This window comes from Nicotiana tabacum, chromosome 22 (genome assembly GCF_000715075.1).
Source record: "Nicotiana tabacum cultivar K326 chromosome 22, ASM71507v2, whole genome shotgun sequence".
In the NCBI taxonomy this organism is placed as follows: Eukaryota; Viridiplantae; Streptophyta; class Magnoliopsida; order Solanales; family Solanaceae; genus Nicotiana; species Nicotiana tabacum.
This window is the reverse complement of record NC_134101.1, coordinates 164,006,396-164,024,225: the sequence shown is the minus strand read 5'-3', so window position 1 is coordinate 164,024,225 and position 17,830 is coordinate 164,006,396. Positions and strand designations below refer to the sequence as shown.

At 36.9% G+C, this 17,830-nt stretch overlaps 1 protein-coding gene across 1 annotated transcript; it reads right to left on the bottom strand.

Moving 5' to 3' along the window:
• Positions 1-374: 374 nt before the first annotated feature.
• Positions 375-13,022, bottom strand: LOC107774174 (homeobox protein LUMINIDEPENDENS). The gene is made up of 13 exons (XM_016593652.2): positions 12,489-13,022; positions 11,818-11,845; positions 11,210-11,340; positions 10,225-10,580; positions 10,041-10,134; positions 9,864-9,957; positions 8,777-8,906; positions 8,656-8,707; positions 8,524-8,567; positions 8,365-8,453; positions 7,650-8,072; positions 2,096-2,625; positions 375-1,627 (listed from the first exon to the last, which is right to left on the bottom strand). The coding sequence occupies exons 1-13, from the start codon at positions 12,651-12,653 to the stop codon at positions 704-706; spliced, it is 3,060 nt and encodes a 1,019-aa protein (XP_016449138.2). The 5' UTR covers positions 12,654-13,022; the 3' UTR covers positions 375-703.
• Positions 13,023-17,830: the final 4,808 nt, after the last annotated feature.

The window sequence follows — 17,830 nt, the reverse complement described above, 5'->3', positions numbered from 1 at the left end:
AATAAAAAACCCTCTTGTTTTTGTAATTTGTATATAGATTATGAAATGTAAAAGTAAATTCACGAAGCTGCAGCTAAAATTTAACAAGCGTAACTTAAATTGTCCTAAAATTTTCAAGTTGTTCCTTTGACACGTTATTAAGCCTAACTCCGACCATGAACGATAAAAAGGAAAGCCCAAATAAAAATTGCTTCATTTTCTTTTGCCAATGACAACTACGTACTAATAGTAGTATAATAACTACTGATTATTTTGAATTTCATATAGTCCGATATATAGCATCAGGTGTAAAGCAATTACTAACTTTTCTAACCACTGGTTGAAAAGATGAAGGTTTTGTACAACAAGCTATCAAAAGTAGTCCACTCAATCAAGACACAATAAACCCTTGGCCAGGATTAATTTCTTTTTCAAAAGATCCTTTTCATGAAGAAAAAAAAAATTCAATTAGCAAATAATTTTTACTTCTAACCAATGTACTAGGATGACTACAAGTGAGCTAAATTTCTTTTCTTCTTTTTGCTGTTGACAGGCACTCTAAAGGTATCAATTGGGAAACAGAATAAAGTGAGGTAACATGCTGACATAACAGGTTTACAACCATCTCACGTTGCAAATCCCCTCTTGAAAACATCCTATTCTATTCTAAACACTAACAAATATCACTCTTGTCAAAAGAATTAAATGGTCAGCCGTTTGAGGGTTATCTTCTCCTGTCACCCCACCTTCTATTTCCACCATCGTCAGGACCATGGTAACCAGAATAATAACTGGGATTTCGCAATGTAGACCAATCCGATCTGTAGTTTTCTCTCATATTCATCCTAGGTTCTGAGTGATTCCATCTTCCTAGTTGTTCTTGACGCCTAACAGGACTATTATCAGGACTCCAAGACTCAAATCCAGCCTCCTCCACATAGTTTCCTCTCCATGCAGCCTGTTGTAGTCCAGGTTCTCCATGCCCGGCAAGACGTGTATTATAATGGTTTGGGATCGAATTTTCTTGATAACCCCGATTTAGAGTAGAACCCGACATAGTTCCCCACATATGTTCAGGTGCGTAGCCAGGTCGTGGCTGTGTTTGTAGCTGTGGCCTTGGTGGTGTATGTGATACTGCCATTTGAGGCATATGTAGGCTTATAGTTCTTTCTTGTACATTAGCTATAGGCATTGGCGAGGATCTAATATTACCAGATGTTTGGCCCTGGATTCTTGTGGTTGCTGCTGATGCAGTGGCACTGTGTAGATTGTATTCCGTCAAACCAAAGGGAGAGTAATTATTTCTATTTACTGCTGGTTCTGAGGCAGATAATTGTGAATGCATAGGATTTGCTAGGACAGTCTGGTTTAGATTAGGATTTAATGGAGACAGTCGATGATCTTTCCCAAAAGATCCTGCAGCTGCTTGAAGCAGTGATAGTTGTTGGGCCAATTGTGGGGCTATCGGCAACTGCTGTGGTGCTAACATTGTGCTGGATGTACTCTGCGGATATATTGAGCTGCTAGTTTGAAGCTTTTCTTGTGAACGGACCAAAACTGCAAGCTGGGTTGCACCATTTGCTTCCGGAACCGCCATTAAACTTCTCTGCGAGAAAGGATTTTTAGCAAAGCCCTGCATCGATCCGCTCTGCACGAAAGAAGAAGAAAAAATTAGAAGACTGTTTCAGAAAAGCACTAAGATGGCAAGAAAGCACTAAGATGAAAAGCATTAATTGGTGATATTAAAGCCTCCATTATTTTTTGTAGTATCATGATAAACAGAACATCCTTTTTTGGTCCGGATAAAAAGGGCAGCTTCGGATTTATCACCGTAATCTGCAGGGCTTTATTTGAATGCATAATTGTTTTAGTAATTTAGTTTATTTCGCATAACATCGTTTAGTTGAAAACCGACCAATAAACCTCAAATGGGTTGGATAAAGTGAAGCAGAAAAGAAGATGAAAAAGAAACAAAGAAGATGAAGAAGAAACTCTTGCCGTTATGCATGTCCGCAAGTAAAAATAGAGAGAGAGAGAGGAGGCAATGCAAGAAAAGAAGGCCCGCCCAAATTCCATAAAACGTAGAAGTGGTACAAAATGTGACTAACTAACGCACCGTTCCAGGATCACTGGAAGGAGTAGGGGATGGAAGAGAAACTTCAACTTTCTTCTCAGCAGTTCTTCCTAAATCTGTTACACTGCTCAGTGAATTCATCCCATTTGCTTTGATCATATCAAGCAGCTTCACAGTTTCCTCACTGGACAAGTTTCCAGCTTGGCCAGACGTCAAGGCATAAACCAACTCTGGATTTTTTAGCAGTACGGCAAGCAACTCTACATCTGGTTCCGCTGTAGTTGCAATGCCATTTGACGTACTGGCTGATGCAGCTTCAGTTTCTTCGTCCTCCGGCCGCAAAACAACTGTTTCAGCACCTTCAGCGTCTGGTAATTGCTCAATTGGAATTTCTGTGGTTAATGTGTCATCAGGGTCCATTTCACGGTCCCAAGGTTCCTTGGGGTTCAACGGAATTTCCTGGACTGTCCTGTAAATGGTTTCCCTCTCTCGACGGATTCTGTTATTCTGAATGTCAACTTCTTTGCTCTCACCCCCATCACAAACCTTCCATGCATCACTCATCTTCACCTCTGCATCAAACAAAAAAGGTTGGAAAAGGCTAATTGCAGAATAAGGCAGGCCATTAACTTATGAGAAATCCTAGTTTTGTGTTGGTACATTATCTCCCAAACAAGATACTAGCAGCTGTTGACGAGTCAAATCTATCACTTGGAAATGTTGTTCTAATAGTTATTTGCAAGGACACATAAGACTACAGAAAAGTAACAAAACTGACGATCAAAGTCAGAGCTAGTTTTGATCCTCAACATGAAGAGGACGAGCATGACACTCTTCCATCCTGGAATCCATCCTGGGTTTCCTATACATATTGAGCCGTAAAATGAGGGAGGGAGGGGGGAAGAAGGGCCAGAATTACACTGAATGCCAATCTCCTTTTTAATGTTGGATAATTGGACCCCAACGGCACATGGTGAAGTGGTAACGACCTTGAGCCAAATAAATAAAAGAGACACTACTTTCCAACACTACCTGGTGTCCGAAAAAAAAAGGGACAAAATATAAATCATATTACAATCCAACATTAAAATGAAAGCCATGTCCGCACCACTAATTAACATTTGAAACGCTTAATTACTTTCCCTGTCCACAAATTTGGAGCTCAAGTAAAAACGACAAGTTATATAGCTGCACTTATTTAAGTTTGTTAAGCTTCAAACTTAGATTTGGCTTCTTGGAATCATATGCGGCAGTAAGTACTACTTAAAACCTTGCTGAATGTTGGCATTCCTGCTTATATATGCAAAAGATGGATTGCATTTGGCCTTCCGAAATGTGCATCTACAAGCAGCACTGGATGTTGCTTTCGTTAATGAGCTTATCTAACACCTTTTATTTTGCTAAGATGTGCTATGCTTTCTTTGGGGTTACGGAGGATAAGGAACTGACAGTCCAAATATTATATCTTACAAATCTGCACTCTGTTTAACCATAAGAAAGATCTTATATCTGCGGCAACCCTTTTTTCCCTCTTGTTTAGTCCCGTAAACTGCCTCCCAGGGAGAGAAGTGGATGGGGTTAGTCATTCTCTGCAGTTCAACAAATCCCACATATCCTGCTATCGAATTTTCTTTTTGTATAGAGACACCACCCTTTGTAGCCTCTAATATGATCTTTTGCTATCAAACCAACCAATAGAAAGTATTAAAAAGATAAAATAAAATGTCAAGCTTCTCAATGAATTACATATAGAATTTTCTCATCCCAAAATCTTCACTCACTAATTGATATTTTGGGTAGCAGGAACTGATGAAAGTGAACAGTCACTTGACAACATCTAGGCAGCTATTGGAAGAGCAGACAACTATTGTTCACGCCTTTAAAAGAAGTCATTTCAAAGGTGCAGTTTTTACAGACAATCCATGAAAAACATATTTTGCGGAAAATGTTTTACAACTGGTCATCATTTTCTCGATCATTTCCAAGGTTTTGTGCAAAATAAAAATGACATATGGTAATCATGCAATGTGCAGGATAAGATAAGAGAATAGTGTTTTGATAATATTTTTGATAATTAGATATTAAAATAATGTCGAACTGTTAATTGAAGCGATAAGGAGTAAGCGATAAGGAGTAAGCGTTAGAATATTTGTAAAGAAAAATGACTCCATCTTGCATAAGCTTTTGTCCAAAGGTACTTAAACAGTAGAAAACGCTTTTCTTGATTAAATCATCATGCCAAACACGGCATTTTTGTCAGAAAATAAATACGAAATTGAACACTTGAAAAAATAGTAACACACATTTGGCTTCATCAATGTTTCATGTCAAACTAAATTCAGCATTTGACCAAAACAAAAATTCTGATAGATAAAACACCCTGTGGTAATAAGAATTTTCAGAACCATGGCTAGTTATGATATGGGCTGATAATAATGTGTAGATCTAATTAGACGCGAGTAATAATTTTAACTGGGAAAGGGTATCAGTGTTGTCAAAGGCGAAAAGCACTAAAGAGCGCTCTAGGTCAATTGAGGCTTTCAGCGCAAAGCACAATTTAAGTGTGGGCTTTAGTTAAAAAAGGCGCAAGGCAAGAAAAAATAAAAATATATATGTAATTCAAGAAAAAAATAATAAATTCATTCATATTGTTTTCCTTTAACAACTAATGCACTTATTTGCAATTATATTTGTAGTCTAGTATTGCTCCATTCAAGATACAACTTATGGGCAATAAGGGGCACGTCTTGGTGCCTTGCCTACATTGAAGGGCAGCTCAAGTGAGGCGAAGTGCTTTCCCTTAGCTTTTCTGAGTTTCATGGCTTAAACGCGCCTTAAATGAGCCTTTGATGTGGACAATGATTTGCTTTTATTTTTTTGGTATAGAGCATTTTCCACAACTTTAAAACAACCAAAAACAGGGAAAAAAATAGTGTAATCTGCACCTAGTGATCGAGCCTATTGTAAAAAGTTTATGCCAACGAAAGGTCAAAATATAAAAGATTAGGTGATACAGCATACTCCTACCTTAATTTATAGTGTTCTTGCCTCAATCTGATAATTTATGAAATCACACTATATGCAGTTATAAGTAAATATCATGTAAAAATGGCAAAATACATAAGTTACCCCCTGAACTTTGGACCAAATCTCTGTTACACACTTTCTGACCACGAAAATCATCTTACACACTCAACATCTCCAGAGTGTGTCTAATACACACCTCTTTGCCTACGTGGCTAGCGCGTGTTTTACAAACAAAATGAGGCATCTGAACATTAAAAAATTATATGTCTGATATTTTATTTAAACGGTTCAGATTTAGTGAAATTTATCCAACGATTACAATAAAATTTCTTTTTTTCTTTCCTTTTTTTTAGTTTCTTTCTTTTTTATTTTTCTAAACTAATCCACCACCTGCCCGTCGAGAGCCCATCCAGACCTCTCCATCGTCCACCATTGATGCTCCATAACTTCTCCACCATCCTAAAATCAATCAACACGCACCTGTCGAAAAATCATCATACCATCACCATTGAAGCACCTTTTTCTCTTCTCTTCCTTTTTCTCCTTACACCTGTTGGGGGCAACCATGAAGGAACCCACTTACCATTATATACCATTGGAGAGGGTTGTAGGCTTGCTTAAGAAGAACCAATATTCTAGTACAACTAATTGTTTTTGGCGTTTGGATCACATCTTAATAAGTTTTTTGCAAAAGATTCCAATATTTGGTACTCGAATTTTGTATCTCGAAAATATTTAGAAATTAGAAGCTAGGAGCATTTGATTGGGGCTTCTAGTTTTTGTTTGAATTAGATGGCAGAGGTCTGGTTGTTGTCGCCGCCGAAGAGAAAGAGATGCAAGGGGAAAGATGGTAAAGGGTATAATTGTAATTTTACATATTTTAATTTTTAAAAGAATAATAACATGTGTCACAATCTTATTAGTGCGTGACTTTACACATATTTTGAAAAATTAGTCAAGAAAAAAAAGGTGTATTAGGCACACTCAGGAAAGGTTGAGTGTATAAGATGATTTTCGTGGTCAGAAAGTGTGTAACAGGGATTTGGTCCATAGTTTAGGGGGTAACTTATGTATTTTGCCTGTAAAAATCAGAAAATAGATTGATACCCTCCCGAGACGGGTCTCCCACGAAGTTCCATTAACTTTTACTCCACTGCTTCTTTCTTTGATTATTCTTCTCTGCTTAATTTTAAGCATAATTAGGAACATATTCCTCCGGTCGGCCCTTAACTGCAAGTAGGATTTCCTTAACAATGCAAACGCACGCTTATCAATCAACTGCTCCACAGAAAACCCATAATTTCCAAGAGATTTTTGAAATACGACGCAAAAACCAAATTGAAAAAGCTGCTTAGTAAGATTAAAATCTAAACCACACACATAAGATTCCCAATTGCTAGTTTAACAATGGAAAAACAATTGTTTGCTTCAGAAACGCTTCTATAGTTTAGTTTTACCAAGAAGCATTCATATTTCCATGCTAATGGTTCCTATAGTAACGGATCTATGGATCACAAGAGACACCAGCGCATCTTTAGGTCAACTACCGTGAAAAATATAATTAGAGACCAAAGCCAACTTTTTCTTTTTCTTTTTCTTTCTCCTTTTTTTTGTAAGTTAGATACCGATGCTAACTTTCCTTTTTTGATAAGTTAAAGACCAAGGCTGAGTTGCTAACTACTACTATGGAGACATGTCGCAATCGCATCTTGCGTATTTGTAGCAGGTGCTCTTTGCGGAAATGAAACCTTTTTGTTCACTGTGATGCGACGGGCAACTTTGGCAAATCTTCCTGAATTTGGTGGGCAGTGGCGGAGCCACCTTATAGCAAGGGGTGTCCACACCCCTTCGCAACAAAAATACATCGTGTAGGTAGGTTTAAAAAAAATTATGTATATTTATTATATGTTGAATCCCCTTGATTTTTTCGTAATGTTTACTTTTTTATATTTTGACACCCCTTAATAAAAATCTTGGCTCCGCCACGGATGGTGGAGCTTAGAAGGGTGATGCCTACAACTCAATTGCTACAATGCTGGTCCCTAAGGAAAAGAAATAGAAGACAAAAATTATGGCGGAATACCATATTGGCATGTATTTGGTGGACCCTATGGAAGGAAAGAAATGCTAGATGTTTTGAAGACAAAGCATGCTCGATCCAGCAAATCAAGACCAAGCGTATACTTTTGTTTTCTTTGTGGTGTAAAGAGGAATTCGAAAATGATGCAGAATCGATATTTAGCCTATTAGAATCCCTGTAAGATTAGAATGAGGTTTTCTTTTGGTTTTTTGATATTTCAGCACTTTCTAGTTGCGGCTGACTTTATAAAACTTACCATTTCTCATAAAAAGGGAGTAGAAATTGAGTAAAGAGTAATATTAGACAAGATAGAAATTGGTTATGATCTGATTTCATCGAATTTGGAAGCAAACCTAGAGCCTAAGAATATTAAGTGATTAACTAATGTTCCTCTTTTCGGCCGATCAAGAACAAAACTAATGTTCCTCCTTTTCTGAGATCTACAGGTTAGCAAGAACAGCCTTTCAGTAAAAACAAAAGAAAATTTACCTGGTGGTTTGCACCAAGGGATCTGCATTCTCCTGCACCTTTTCCATGGAGGTTCTTCTACGTCAAAACTCAACTTGCGATGACTTTCCTGTTGTTTGAACCCTTTCAAGGCAACACTATCAAGCTTTTCATGTTCATCATCTTTAGGACAACCTAGCAATTTTGGATCTCCCTGCAAGATATCATCTTGTGGAGTGGTAACTCCATTTGGAGCTTCAGCTTTCACCCGAGAACTCTCATCATTTTTAGCTTTCCCATATTTACTCTGCATAAACTGAGCACGCATTTTTGCTTTTTGGATATCATCTGCTGAAAGCGGGCGGCCTTGAGTTGCAGTTGCGGGTCTTCCTACTGCTAGGCTCCTTCCTGTCGTTCTTTGGCTTGGTTGTTCCATTAGCTGAACTTTTCTTCGCTCTCGAGTTTCTGAAGTAGCTAAGGCATTCAACAATGTGCAAGTGATAAGAAAACAGAAAAAGAGAGAAAAGAAACATAGCTATTTTCTAATATGGTCGAATCTATTTGATGAATATGTCATATTGAAACTTCTGAATACTCATTATTTAGAGCATGGAAATAGATGAGAAGTCCAAGTTTCTGCTGATGACAGTTTACTGTCCATGGAAGGAGGAGCCATCATTCAATCAAGACAAATGAGGACCTTATACTTTCATAAATATTGATAAACTGAATTAACCACAGAGGCATCTAAGGATACTAGACGCTAAAGCTCCTTTATTAAGCCTCTTGGTAGAGTCATCTGAAGATGCTGTGAGCAATTTAACTGGATGTGAAGAATCCAACTTCCTGAAAGAGAGGTGTGTGTTCAGAAATTCATCAACAATTACAAAGAGCAAGGCAGTAAGAACACACAGACCTCGAATACTCTGAAGGTCCACAGAGGTTTGCGTGAGATTCTCCCTAGAAGACCAAAAGGAAGGAAAACAATTACCAATAAAAGACCCAGAATCTTCTTAACCAAATTCATTTAAGTTATCAATGAACTTACGACGTCCTCAGCTTTTGAGTTCCATATTTCGTCGCCCATAACTTCACCAATACTGCAAACAATAAAAGTGTTGATAACTGAGAAACGTTAAACAGTTCTTTGAGGCCAAACCAAAGTTTACCTCTGCTGCAATAGCAACTCATCCTGCACATCACTAGCCGATTTAATCCCATTACGTTTCTTCATAGCCTGGCTCTTTGCGAACATTTTGCTCCATTTTGCAAGCAAAATTCTTGCCCTGTTTGAGATATCTGATCTTCAAATCAGATGAATGAGATCCAAAACACTGATGGGGCTAAAGGAGGATTCATCACACTCAACCAGCCCCTCTTCCCAAAAAAAGTATATATATGGTGCAGTACAAAAGTCTCATGAAAATACAGTAGAAATTCCACCTAAATATTAGACTAAATTATTATGAGTGGCTGAAACAAATAAAAGGAACTGCAAGCACATCAATTCTAGTGCCTTCTTAGTTCTTATCTAGCAAATTTTAAACTACTGATGTAGCCTAGAGATGACACCATTCTTCCCTGAGTCTTTCCAAATGTCTCTCAGAATATGATCAGTTAAAGTATCAAATCAGGCCCTTTAAATATTTTACACATCAAAACTCCAAAAATCATCTGAGACAATGAGATATATAATTGAGTGTACAGACAGTGCAGTAGTTTCCAGAACAATGTCTTCATTTGACAGCAAAAAAACACAACAAATCATCTGAGATAATCTAATGAAAATGATTACAGTGCCAGTACAGTGATTTCCAAGTAATGTCCTAATATCACATGCCTTATAGGAATATTTCTTAAGAGCAGCACTATGTAATGTATGATTCACAGAGTAAATAGCTCAATAGAGATGCTTCAGTGTTGGTATAAAATGTTGTGCCGACTTCATTTGACACGTATTCCCATATATCCAACTTAGTTTCAGATACTTCTGTAATATCTCAATAATGTGAAGTTTCCAGCCAAGCTACCAGATAGGTATAAGCCATGGCTCGGACTCTCCGAAAATGTCGCCGGGTGCGTGTCGGATACTCCAAAAGTAGTGTATTTTTGGAGAATCCGACACGGATGCGGCAACATTTTGGAGAGTCCGCGCAACATAGATGGAGATCAACAGTTCAAATTTTTTAATGTCTTTTGTAGCAAAAAGATACCCAAAGATAAAATAAGGCGCAGTCGTATGTGATGACAACACACCTGGAGTCCGATAAAATCGCAGTCTATTAACACTCTGCAGTATAGCCGACATATGTACGGGAAATGCTTTGTGTAGCGGAAGATGGCATAGTACCTACAACCATTAGAACAACAATTTGTTGCAGAAAAAGTTGATATTATGGGCCAAAGATCTAAAATTAAGGGATGAATATAGACCTTAAGGATGATATTAAGAACACTGGTTTGTTCTTCGACAGCTGCTTGACTCAACCATGTAGCCAAAATCATTACACCCCCTTTAGCTAAAAACCTACAAATATGTTATTAAGAAAACCAATTATATTGGGAAAGGAGTAAACTAGTATATAACTAAAATTCAACGATCATAACTCTCAAGTACCAAAATAGCACGGAAGGGTTTTGTACTTCCAAGATCCAGTCCATCAACTTAACCTGCCCAGAGAAGGTTTCTTCTTTTCTCATTAAAGTAAGGATATTATCAAGAAAATGTTTATCTGTCTCCTCTATGCCAGTTAGGACCTCATCCTGTGTAGAACAAGATGGCCCCTCCTCTGTACAGGTTGGAGCCACGCTGTCTAGAGGAACTGGCTCTGTTTGTGAGCTAGGATCAGATTCAGAACTCAATGGGATCGGACAAGGCCCTTCAATAGATGCATTTGATATGCTAGCTTTCTCTCTAGACAACCTCAGGAACTTTCTAACTCTTGTACGCTGAGCTGTAAAAAAGTCACGCACCTGCAAATGCAGATATGGTATTCAAACAAGCTGTGTAAGTTGTCAGAAGATGAAATTAAAGAATGCACAAATTTTATATCATCGTTTAACTAAAATTGCACCAAGGAAAGCCACTGAATGACTATGCAGAATGGATTAAGGAATCCGTCCATACACATATCGATTATCGCCAGAAAGGCAAAGAAGAAAAGGGGAACATATATCTAAGGAGCTATACTTTACATAATAAGACGCATAATTCCATAACAAGCTGTTCTCATTTCTCAAAAGCAATAGTGTGCCTAATATCCAAAATAGAAAAACTGAAACAAGAAAGATGGTGCAACTAATATACCAACATGTGCTCATTTCGAAGTTTAAAGGGTGATTCCAAGAAAAAAGATAATCTTTTGAACAATCATGACTCATGAGCATAGGAATACAACACACCATTGCATGAAACAAATGTGAGATACTAAAATTTACAAGTCAAACCACTGTTCTTATTGATCTATGATCCTAACCCAATTTAAGCCAAGGAATCCAATCAAATGTGAAATAGTCAAACATTCAGAAACGTAGAGAAGTTTAAACAAGATTATAGCCAGGTGGAATGGGGAATGGATTACTCAAATTGAAAAAGAACAAACCTGTGTGACTGTGACACCAAAAAGGGCACTAATTTCGCGGGTTTCCTTCTTGTTGATTGAGTCTTTGATAGAGAAAACAGACTGCATATACTTTATTGCCTTGGGGTTTAGAAGATCTCGTGGCCTTTTGCCTGCAACAGGAGATGTTAAACTATCAGAATGCAAATGGAATCAGAGTAGCTCGTACAAAAGTTTAAGAAGTCAAGATCATCATTTACGATAATAATCAAAAAGACATATTACATGCAATTTGGATAAAAAGATCACCTTGTAAGAGAAAACTATGACAGTAGCAACTGAATTCACTTAGATCACTAAGCTAGTTCCCATTAAACATCAAGACAAGTAATTCTGGTAGATGACGCAATGATGTACTTGGCAACAAAAAGAAAGTAAACTATTACTAAAGCAAATAAAATAAAATAGAACCTTCAAACGTAAACAAACATAGTTATGTAGTATAATCAATATGCAAAAGATAATATACAGTAACCAATCAACATGTCACTGTGACCAACTGTTTTTTCATTCTCAAAGGATCCAAGTCTATCAAATTTAAAACTTGACCACAAAAGCATCATCATTTAATTTCGGCCATGGGGGCTTACCAATTTTTATTGAAAGAGCTCCAGCAGCCTGCACAGTGGAAGAAAAATGAATGAGCAATCAGTCAAGGGGAAAATTTTGCACTTTGAGTGTCAAAAGTTGACAACAATGTCTACATACTGATTGAAACAAATAATATAGAGTAATAGTTAAATTTAATTATAATAGATAATGACATTCGCCCATTAGTGACAGAAGTTATAAGTTTTCTCCTTAGCAAAAATATTTTCCGCAATTCAAGGTAACTAAACACAGGAATATAATTTTACTAAGGAAAATATTTTCTGTGAAATAAATTTCTACCATGCACCCGAGATCTTAAATTTTCTGAACGCAAATGTAATACAACAGGTAGCTAGTGTTTTTCTATCCTTCTGGATAAACAGAAGCTAAAAGACACGCTAGTCCTCAACACAAAAAAGAAAAAGATTGAATAAAGACTGCTAGTCTCAAACTATTTTTAATCCTTCAATTGTACAACCACAAAAAGTATGTTGCTTATGACCAACACAAAATCATTACCATTTTTGTACAGTAAAGGCGAATCTAAGTTAACTAATTGAGATACAACTTAATGAACTATCAACTTAACCAATGCCAGTTCCTACATTACCATAAACAGAATTAAGTAATAAAATAATTTTGTAAAAACAATAAAGATAAGAAGACTAACCATCTCTTGAGAGAGGGGATTGACGCCAGTGAGGTTGCATTGACGTAAAACGATGTTTTCGAGCTGATCAATCTGGTTACGGAGAAGTTCCTTCTGCGAGTCGAACAAGGTCATGAACGACGCCGTCGGACTGGACAACAAGGCTAGTTGTAATTGATTTTCCATTGTAGATTCCGCAAATCGAAACTTCTGACCTCGAAGCAACAGATCATATGAATTTACGCATCAGAATCAGCCAATTGAAGAAGAGGACTAGGGCAAAATTCAATCAGGATAAGTTCTAGGGTTTCCACAGCAGCTAATGTAAAGGGGGAAGTTGTTTGGATAATACTGAAGAAGAATGAAAGAGGAACGCTGTGGTTTGTCCCCCACCTGTTTGAAGAAAGGCAAGAGAGGACGCCGAAGGATAAAATAAGCGACGGGCAAAAGTTGAGAATTGAGAGATGAAAGACGGAGTGAACTGAAGAAGAAACCCCAGGGGCTCCTAAAGGCTTTGCCAAGTTGGGTAGCAGATGTCCAATTTTTGGGGGCTTATTTTTTTTCTCCCTCTCGTCACCTTCTTTTATAATTTTTTTTACTTTTTCATTTTCTTCTTTTTCATACTCAAAATTGTTAGTACTATTTTTTTAAATAAACAAATGGGTATAATTACAGAAAGATTATGTTTGGTTCAGTTTTTTGTTTATTTCACAATTTTATATTCTGTTCTTAAAGACGTTAGTGGAATCATTATTCAGAGGCTAGCTATGCATATATCATAATGTTAAAAGTCTTATGCGCTAAACAACAATAAAGGAATTATTATTTGATGAATAGTTATGTATGGATGGTTATGTAATAAATAAAAATATATATAATAATTCCCTATCTTAAGATCGATTTGTCTTTAAATATTTGTATCTTTGTATTGTTAATACACAGTTACACTGTAACGACCCGGCCGGTCATTTCATGAGTTACCGCTCTGTTTTCTCCATTTCTGCTTCTTATTGTCTTGTTTAGCTGTATTCTGTGTTATCGGGTTGGTTGGCTCGGGTGCGGAGAGGTTTTAGTAAGGTTTGAGACACTTAGTCTCTTTTGAGTAAGCTTAAGTTGGAAAAGTCAACCGAGTGTTGAATTATGTGAAAAAGGACTCGTATGTGAATTTTGATAGTTCAGATAGTTTCGTGAGGTGATTGAGGACTTAGGAGCGTGATCGAAATGTGTTTTGGAGGTCCGTAGTAGATTTAGGCTTGAATTGGCGAAATTGGAATTTTGACATTTTGGTTGATAGGTGAGATTTTTATATAGGGGTCGGAATGGAATTCCGGGAGTTGCAGTAGGTCCGTTGTGTCATTTGGGATGTGTCTGCAAAATTTCAAGTCATTCGGACGTGGTTTGATAGAGTTTTTTTATCAAAAGCGGAATTTGGAAAATTTTTAGAACCTTAGGTTTGAATCTGATGTTATTTGGTTGATTCGATGTTGATTGAGGTGTTTTGAAGATTGGTATAAGTTTGGATAGTGGTATATGACTTATCCATGCTTTTGGTTGAGGTCCCGGGGGCCTTGGGTTCGGATGGTTGACGGGAGATTTTGGAGTTGAGTTTGGCAGCTGAAGTCTATTGTTGCTGTCATAATCGCACCTGCGGTTGGGAGGCCGCAGGTGCGATGCCCGCAGAAGCAGAAGGCAAGCCGCATAAAAGGCCAAGAGGGAGGTCAGCTGGAACCGCAGAAGCGGCTACTGGAGCGCACCTGCGATAACGTAGGTTCGGGCGTTTGGTCGCAGATGCGAAAGTGAGATTTTAAGTGAAAACCGCAGATGCGGTGCTTTGGCCGCAGATACGGTGTAGGGACTGCAGGTGCGAGAAGCCTGGGTCAGAAAGTATATATTTCATCCTTCGCGAATTTCAGCCTTTCTTCACCATTTTTAAATCAATTTTGGAGCTTTTGGGGGGATTTTGAAGAGGGAATCCAAGGGAACTTCATTGAGGTAAGATTTTTGAACATAAAACTCGTTCATATGGTGTTGTTTCGTTGATTAGGTTTGATATTTGTGGAAATTGGTGGGTAAATATTGAAGAAATTATGGCTTGAGATTGGAGACCTTTGATTAAGGATTTGAGGGGTCATTTGTGGTCGAATTTTGGTACTTTTGAAATGGATGAACTCGTGAGAGGATAAAGAGTTTATTGATTTAATTTTTATTGGATTTCGAGACGTGGGCCCGGGGGTCGGGTTTGGTAAATTTCGGTATTTGTGTTGTAATTTGATTATTTTTGAGTGGGTTGTTGATACCCAATTTTTCCTATAATATTTTCAAAACTATGTGTGGGCATTAATTAGTATATTTCATACAATTTCTGTATTTTTAAATATTTTTAACTAATTTCTCCCAGCATTTATTTTATAAAACAATCGTTAAACTGCATCACAAAATGATTTTAATAATTTTGTGGCTTAATTTATCCTTTGCTTCGTATTAAGTTTCAATTATTGCACAAATAGCCATATCTGTATTTTTAAGATACAATTGCAATTATAGCCTATGCATGCATTATTACATTATTTTACTAGAAAAATAGCCTTTTATATTTTTTAAATATTAAGTAATTACTCTAAAATATTTTCATGCATTAAAATCATTTTTTATAATTTATTAACCATTTTTTAAAATTATTTTAGCAATTAATTATGTATTTAACAAATAGCATTTTTTTATTTAAAACTTAGCCTATCAACTAAGCCTAATTTTAACCCCTAAACCAGCCTAAAAGCCCCAGGCCCAATACTCGTCTGACCCTAACAAATTTACCAGACCCGGCTCTTGTTAGATCCTGGTCGTTGATCATTTTGATCAACGGTTCAGATCTCTCCTTACCTAAAATAAACTAACCTATACCCCCCAAACCCTAATCATTTTCCTTCTTTCACCGCCGTTATTTGTTCCTGTCATCTCTCGAATGCTCTCAACCTAAACCCTAATCTCCAATCGTCGTCAACCAAAACCAAGCCCTAATCCATTAATCCCTCATATGGCTGTACGAAGCCTCTACTTGTCTCTTATCCCCTTGGTTGTTCGATTATGTGGTTCTTGTGGAAGTAACTCTAAGATCTGGTCCAGATCTCGTTCAAAGCTCTTCAAGGGTTCGTCTATGGTTTGCGAGTGATTTCTACTTAAATCCCATGGTTCAAATCTCTGGTTCAAAACCAGGTTCTCTTTACCCCTCCCTTTTCTTTGCAAAACCTTAATCTTTGGACATGAATCCGTCCCATCTTTGTAGATCTGGAAGGGTTATGAGTTTGTCAATGACTTTTCTTTAAAGACCTCTTGTTTCTTTACTGTCAACTGATTTTAGCACTATATCTTGGTTTCTTTGCTATCTGCTGTTTGAATCTCTGCATACTTGAAATGTTTTGCGAGTTTCTGTGATTTTTCTTTAAGTTTCTCTTATTCCCTCTACTACTGATTGATTTTTAAATACTAGAATACTCCAGGTTTTGATTTCTATGCCTAGGGTTTCCCAAAATTTTCTTTCTAAAAAACGTTTAATGATTTTGAGTGTTTAATCTTCTATTTCTTGTGTGTTTTGACCGATTTCATGAAGATTGCTTTAACCCTAACCTATTTATGCTAAAAGCCCTAATTTTTTGACATTATTGTTTGGATTCTAAGTTTGTCTAGGTTACTTGGGTACTGACTTTGTCCTATGTCTTGGTTTCTGTGATTCTTCTTAGCCTAATTCGATGACTTTTAATCCTAATGTGCCTCTATTGATGTTTTTGGTTCGACTCTTCTACTGATTCTGTATGTCTATGTTCATTTTTTGCCTATTCATGGTAAACCTATACTTTTCTCCTTAAATCAGTAATTGATTTGGATTCTTGATTTATCCGCTTGTTTTGTTAAGTCCTATTCCTGACTATTTCCTTTATTCATAATCCTGAGTAGCTTTCCTACCTTGTTCAATTAACTATGATTTACTGATTCCTTACCAATCATTTCCTTAATTAAAATTTTGTCTATTTACCCCTAATTGCTCGTTTAATTTTCTTTCCTTAAATGTGTTCTGCTTTTCCCGTTGGTTGATTACCCTTAATTAAGGGAAAATTATAGTAAATGATGTATAATTGATTTTGTGGTTTCCTTAATTGCAGAAGGGTTGATTCCCTTTACCTTATTTTTCCTTATTCTTAACTACTATATATGCTCTCCTTTACTCCTTACTTCTGACATACGAACAATAGTTTATCCACACTCTCACGCTCTCAAAAGCTCTATAGTTTATTTGTTCTGTTAAAAGATATAACTAGTATATTGTTTAACATGTCAATACTGCTTTAGATAACTTGTTCATTAGTATGTCTAAGCTGCATTGTGTGTTTACTATCTCACCCAGCATGTCTAGATTCTGCTTGTTTGTATATGATTAGTATTTCTAGAACCTTGAATGCTTCATGAAGTGTTTGTCTAGTTTGTACATCTGAGGCTAACTTGCTCTACTTCACCAATGAGATCCTGTTTGCGTCTAAGACCTGTGTATTCTCAACATATCTTTGTAACTAATTTGCCTTCTTGAGGAATCTGTGTATTTGTTTGCCATAACTAAGGTGCATTCTAGGTGTCCCCCTAACCCTTTCCCTTGTGTGAAGTCTGTTATGAAACTGTGTTGTTCTGTGACTTGTTCTCTAATCCCAACATGTTCTTCATGTTTTCTCAAATTGTTTTCCATTCAAACCGGTACAGGTTTTCAGAAAACTCTTTTCATTCCTAAGACCTTCTTTATATTATTTACCAAACTATTTCAAATCATTATGCACTCTCACCTTACTCTTAGATTGCTAAGTTCTGCCCCTCTAATATGTGTACTGCTTTGAGACCCTTGAGATCTCTTTGAACTCTGGCATATTAGGGCTGACACTTCTACACTACATATCAATCTTTGTTTAAAGAAAGTTTGGGTGTGAGCACTGCCCGGGACCCTTGAGGTCCTTAGAGAACTCTGACATACCTAGACATGAATTGGGCTATAGAACTTTGGGTGTTTGAGACAGTAAAGGCTTGGTACACCATGACTGTTTTGGGCATGCTTTAGGCTCATATAGATTAATTTTTGCTCTATTCATGTAATTTTTTATTTAATTCTTGGTCTGTAATAATTATTGTAAATAAACATCGGGGTGATTGGTGGAAAAGGGTGGGTAGTTGTATATTGTGTGTAAATTGGATAGATAACATGCCTATGGGGTCTATTTTGATTCAAATATGATATGTTAGATGACATGCCTATAGGATCTGCTTTGGTTTAAAATAAAATCTGCATGTTTTACTTTCACACAATTAGAAGTCATGCCTGTAGGATA

Bases quoted from the DNA above. Each gene is read 5' to 3' on its own strand.
- LOC107774174 (XM_016593652.2), bottom strand. From the start codon at position 12,653: ATGGAAAATCAATTACAACTAGCCTTGTTGTCCAGTCCGACGGCGTCG. The intron at 11,341-11,817 runs GTAAGCCCCCAT...CTCCTGTTGCAG, and splicing joins AGCTCTTTCAATAAAAATTG to GCAAAAGGCCACGAGATCTT. The intron at 8,907-9,863 runs GTGTGTTGTCAT...TTTGAAGATCAG, and splicing joins GCGATTTTATCGGACTCCAG to ATATCTCAAACAGGGCAAGA.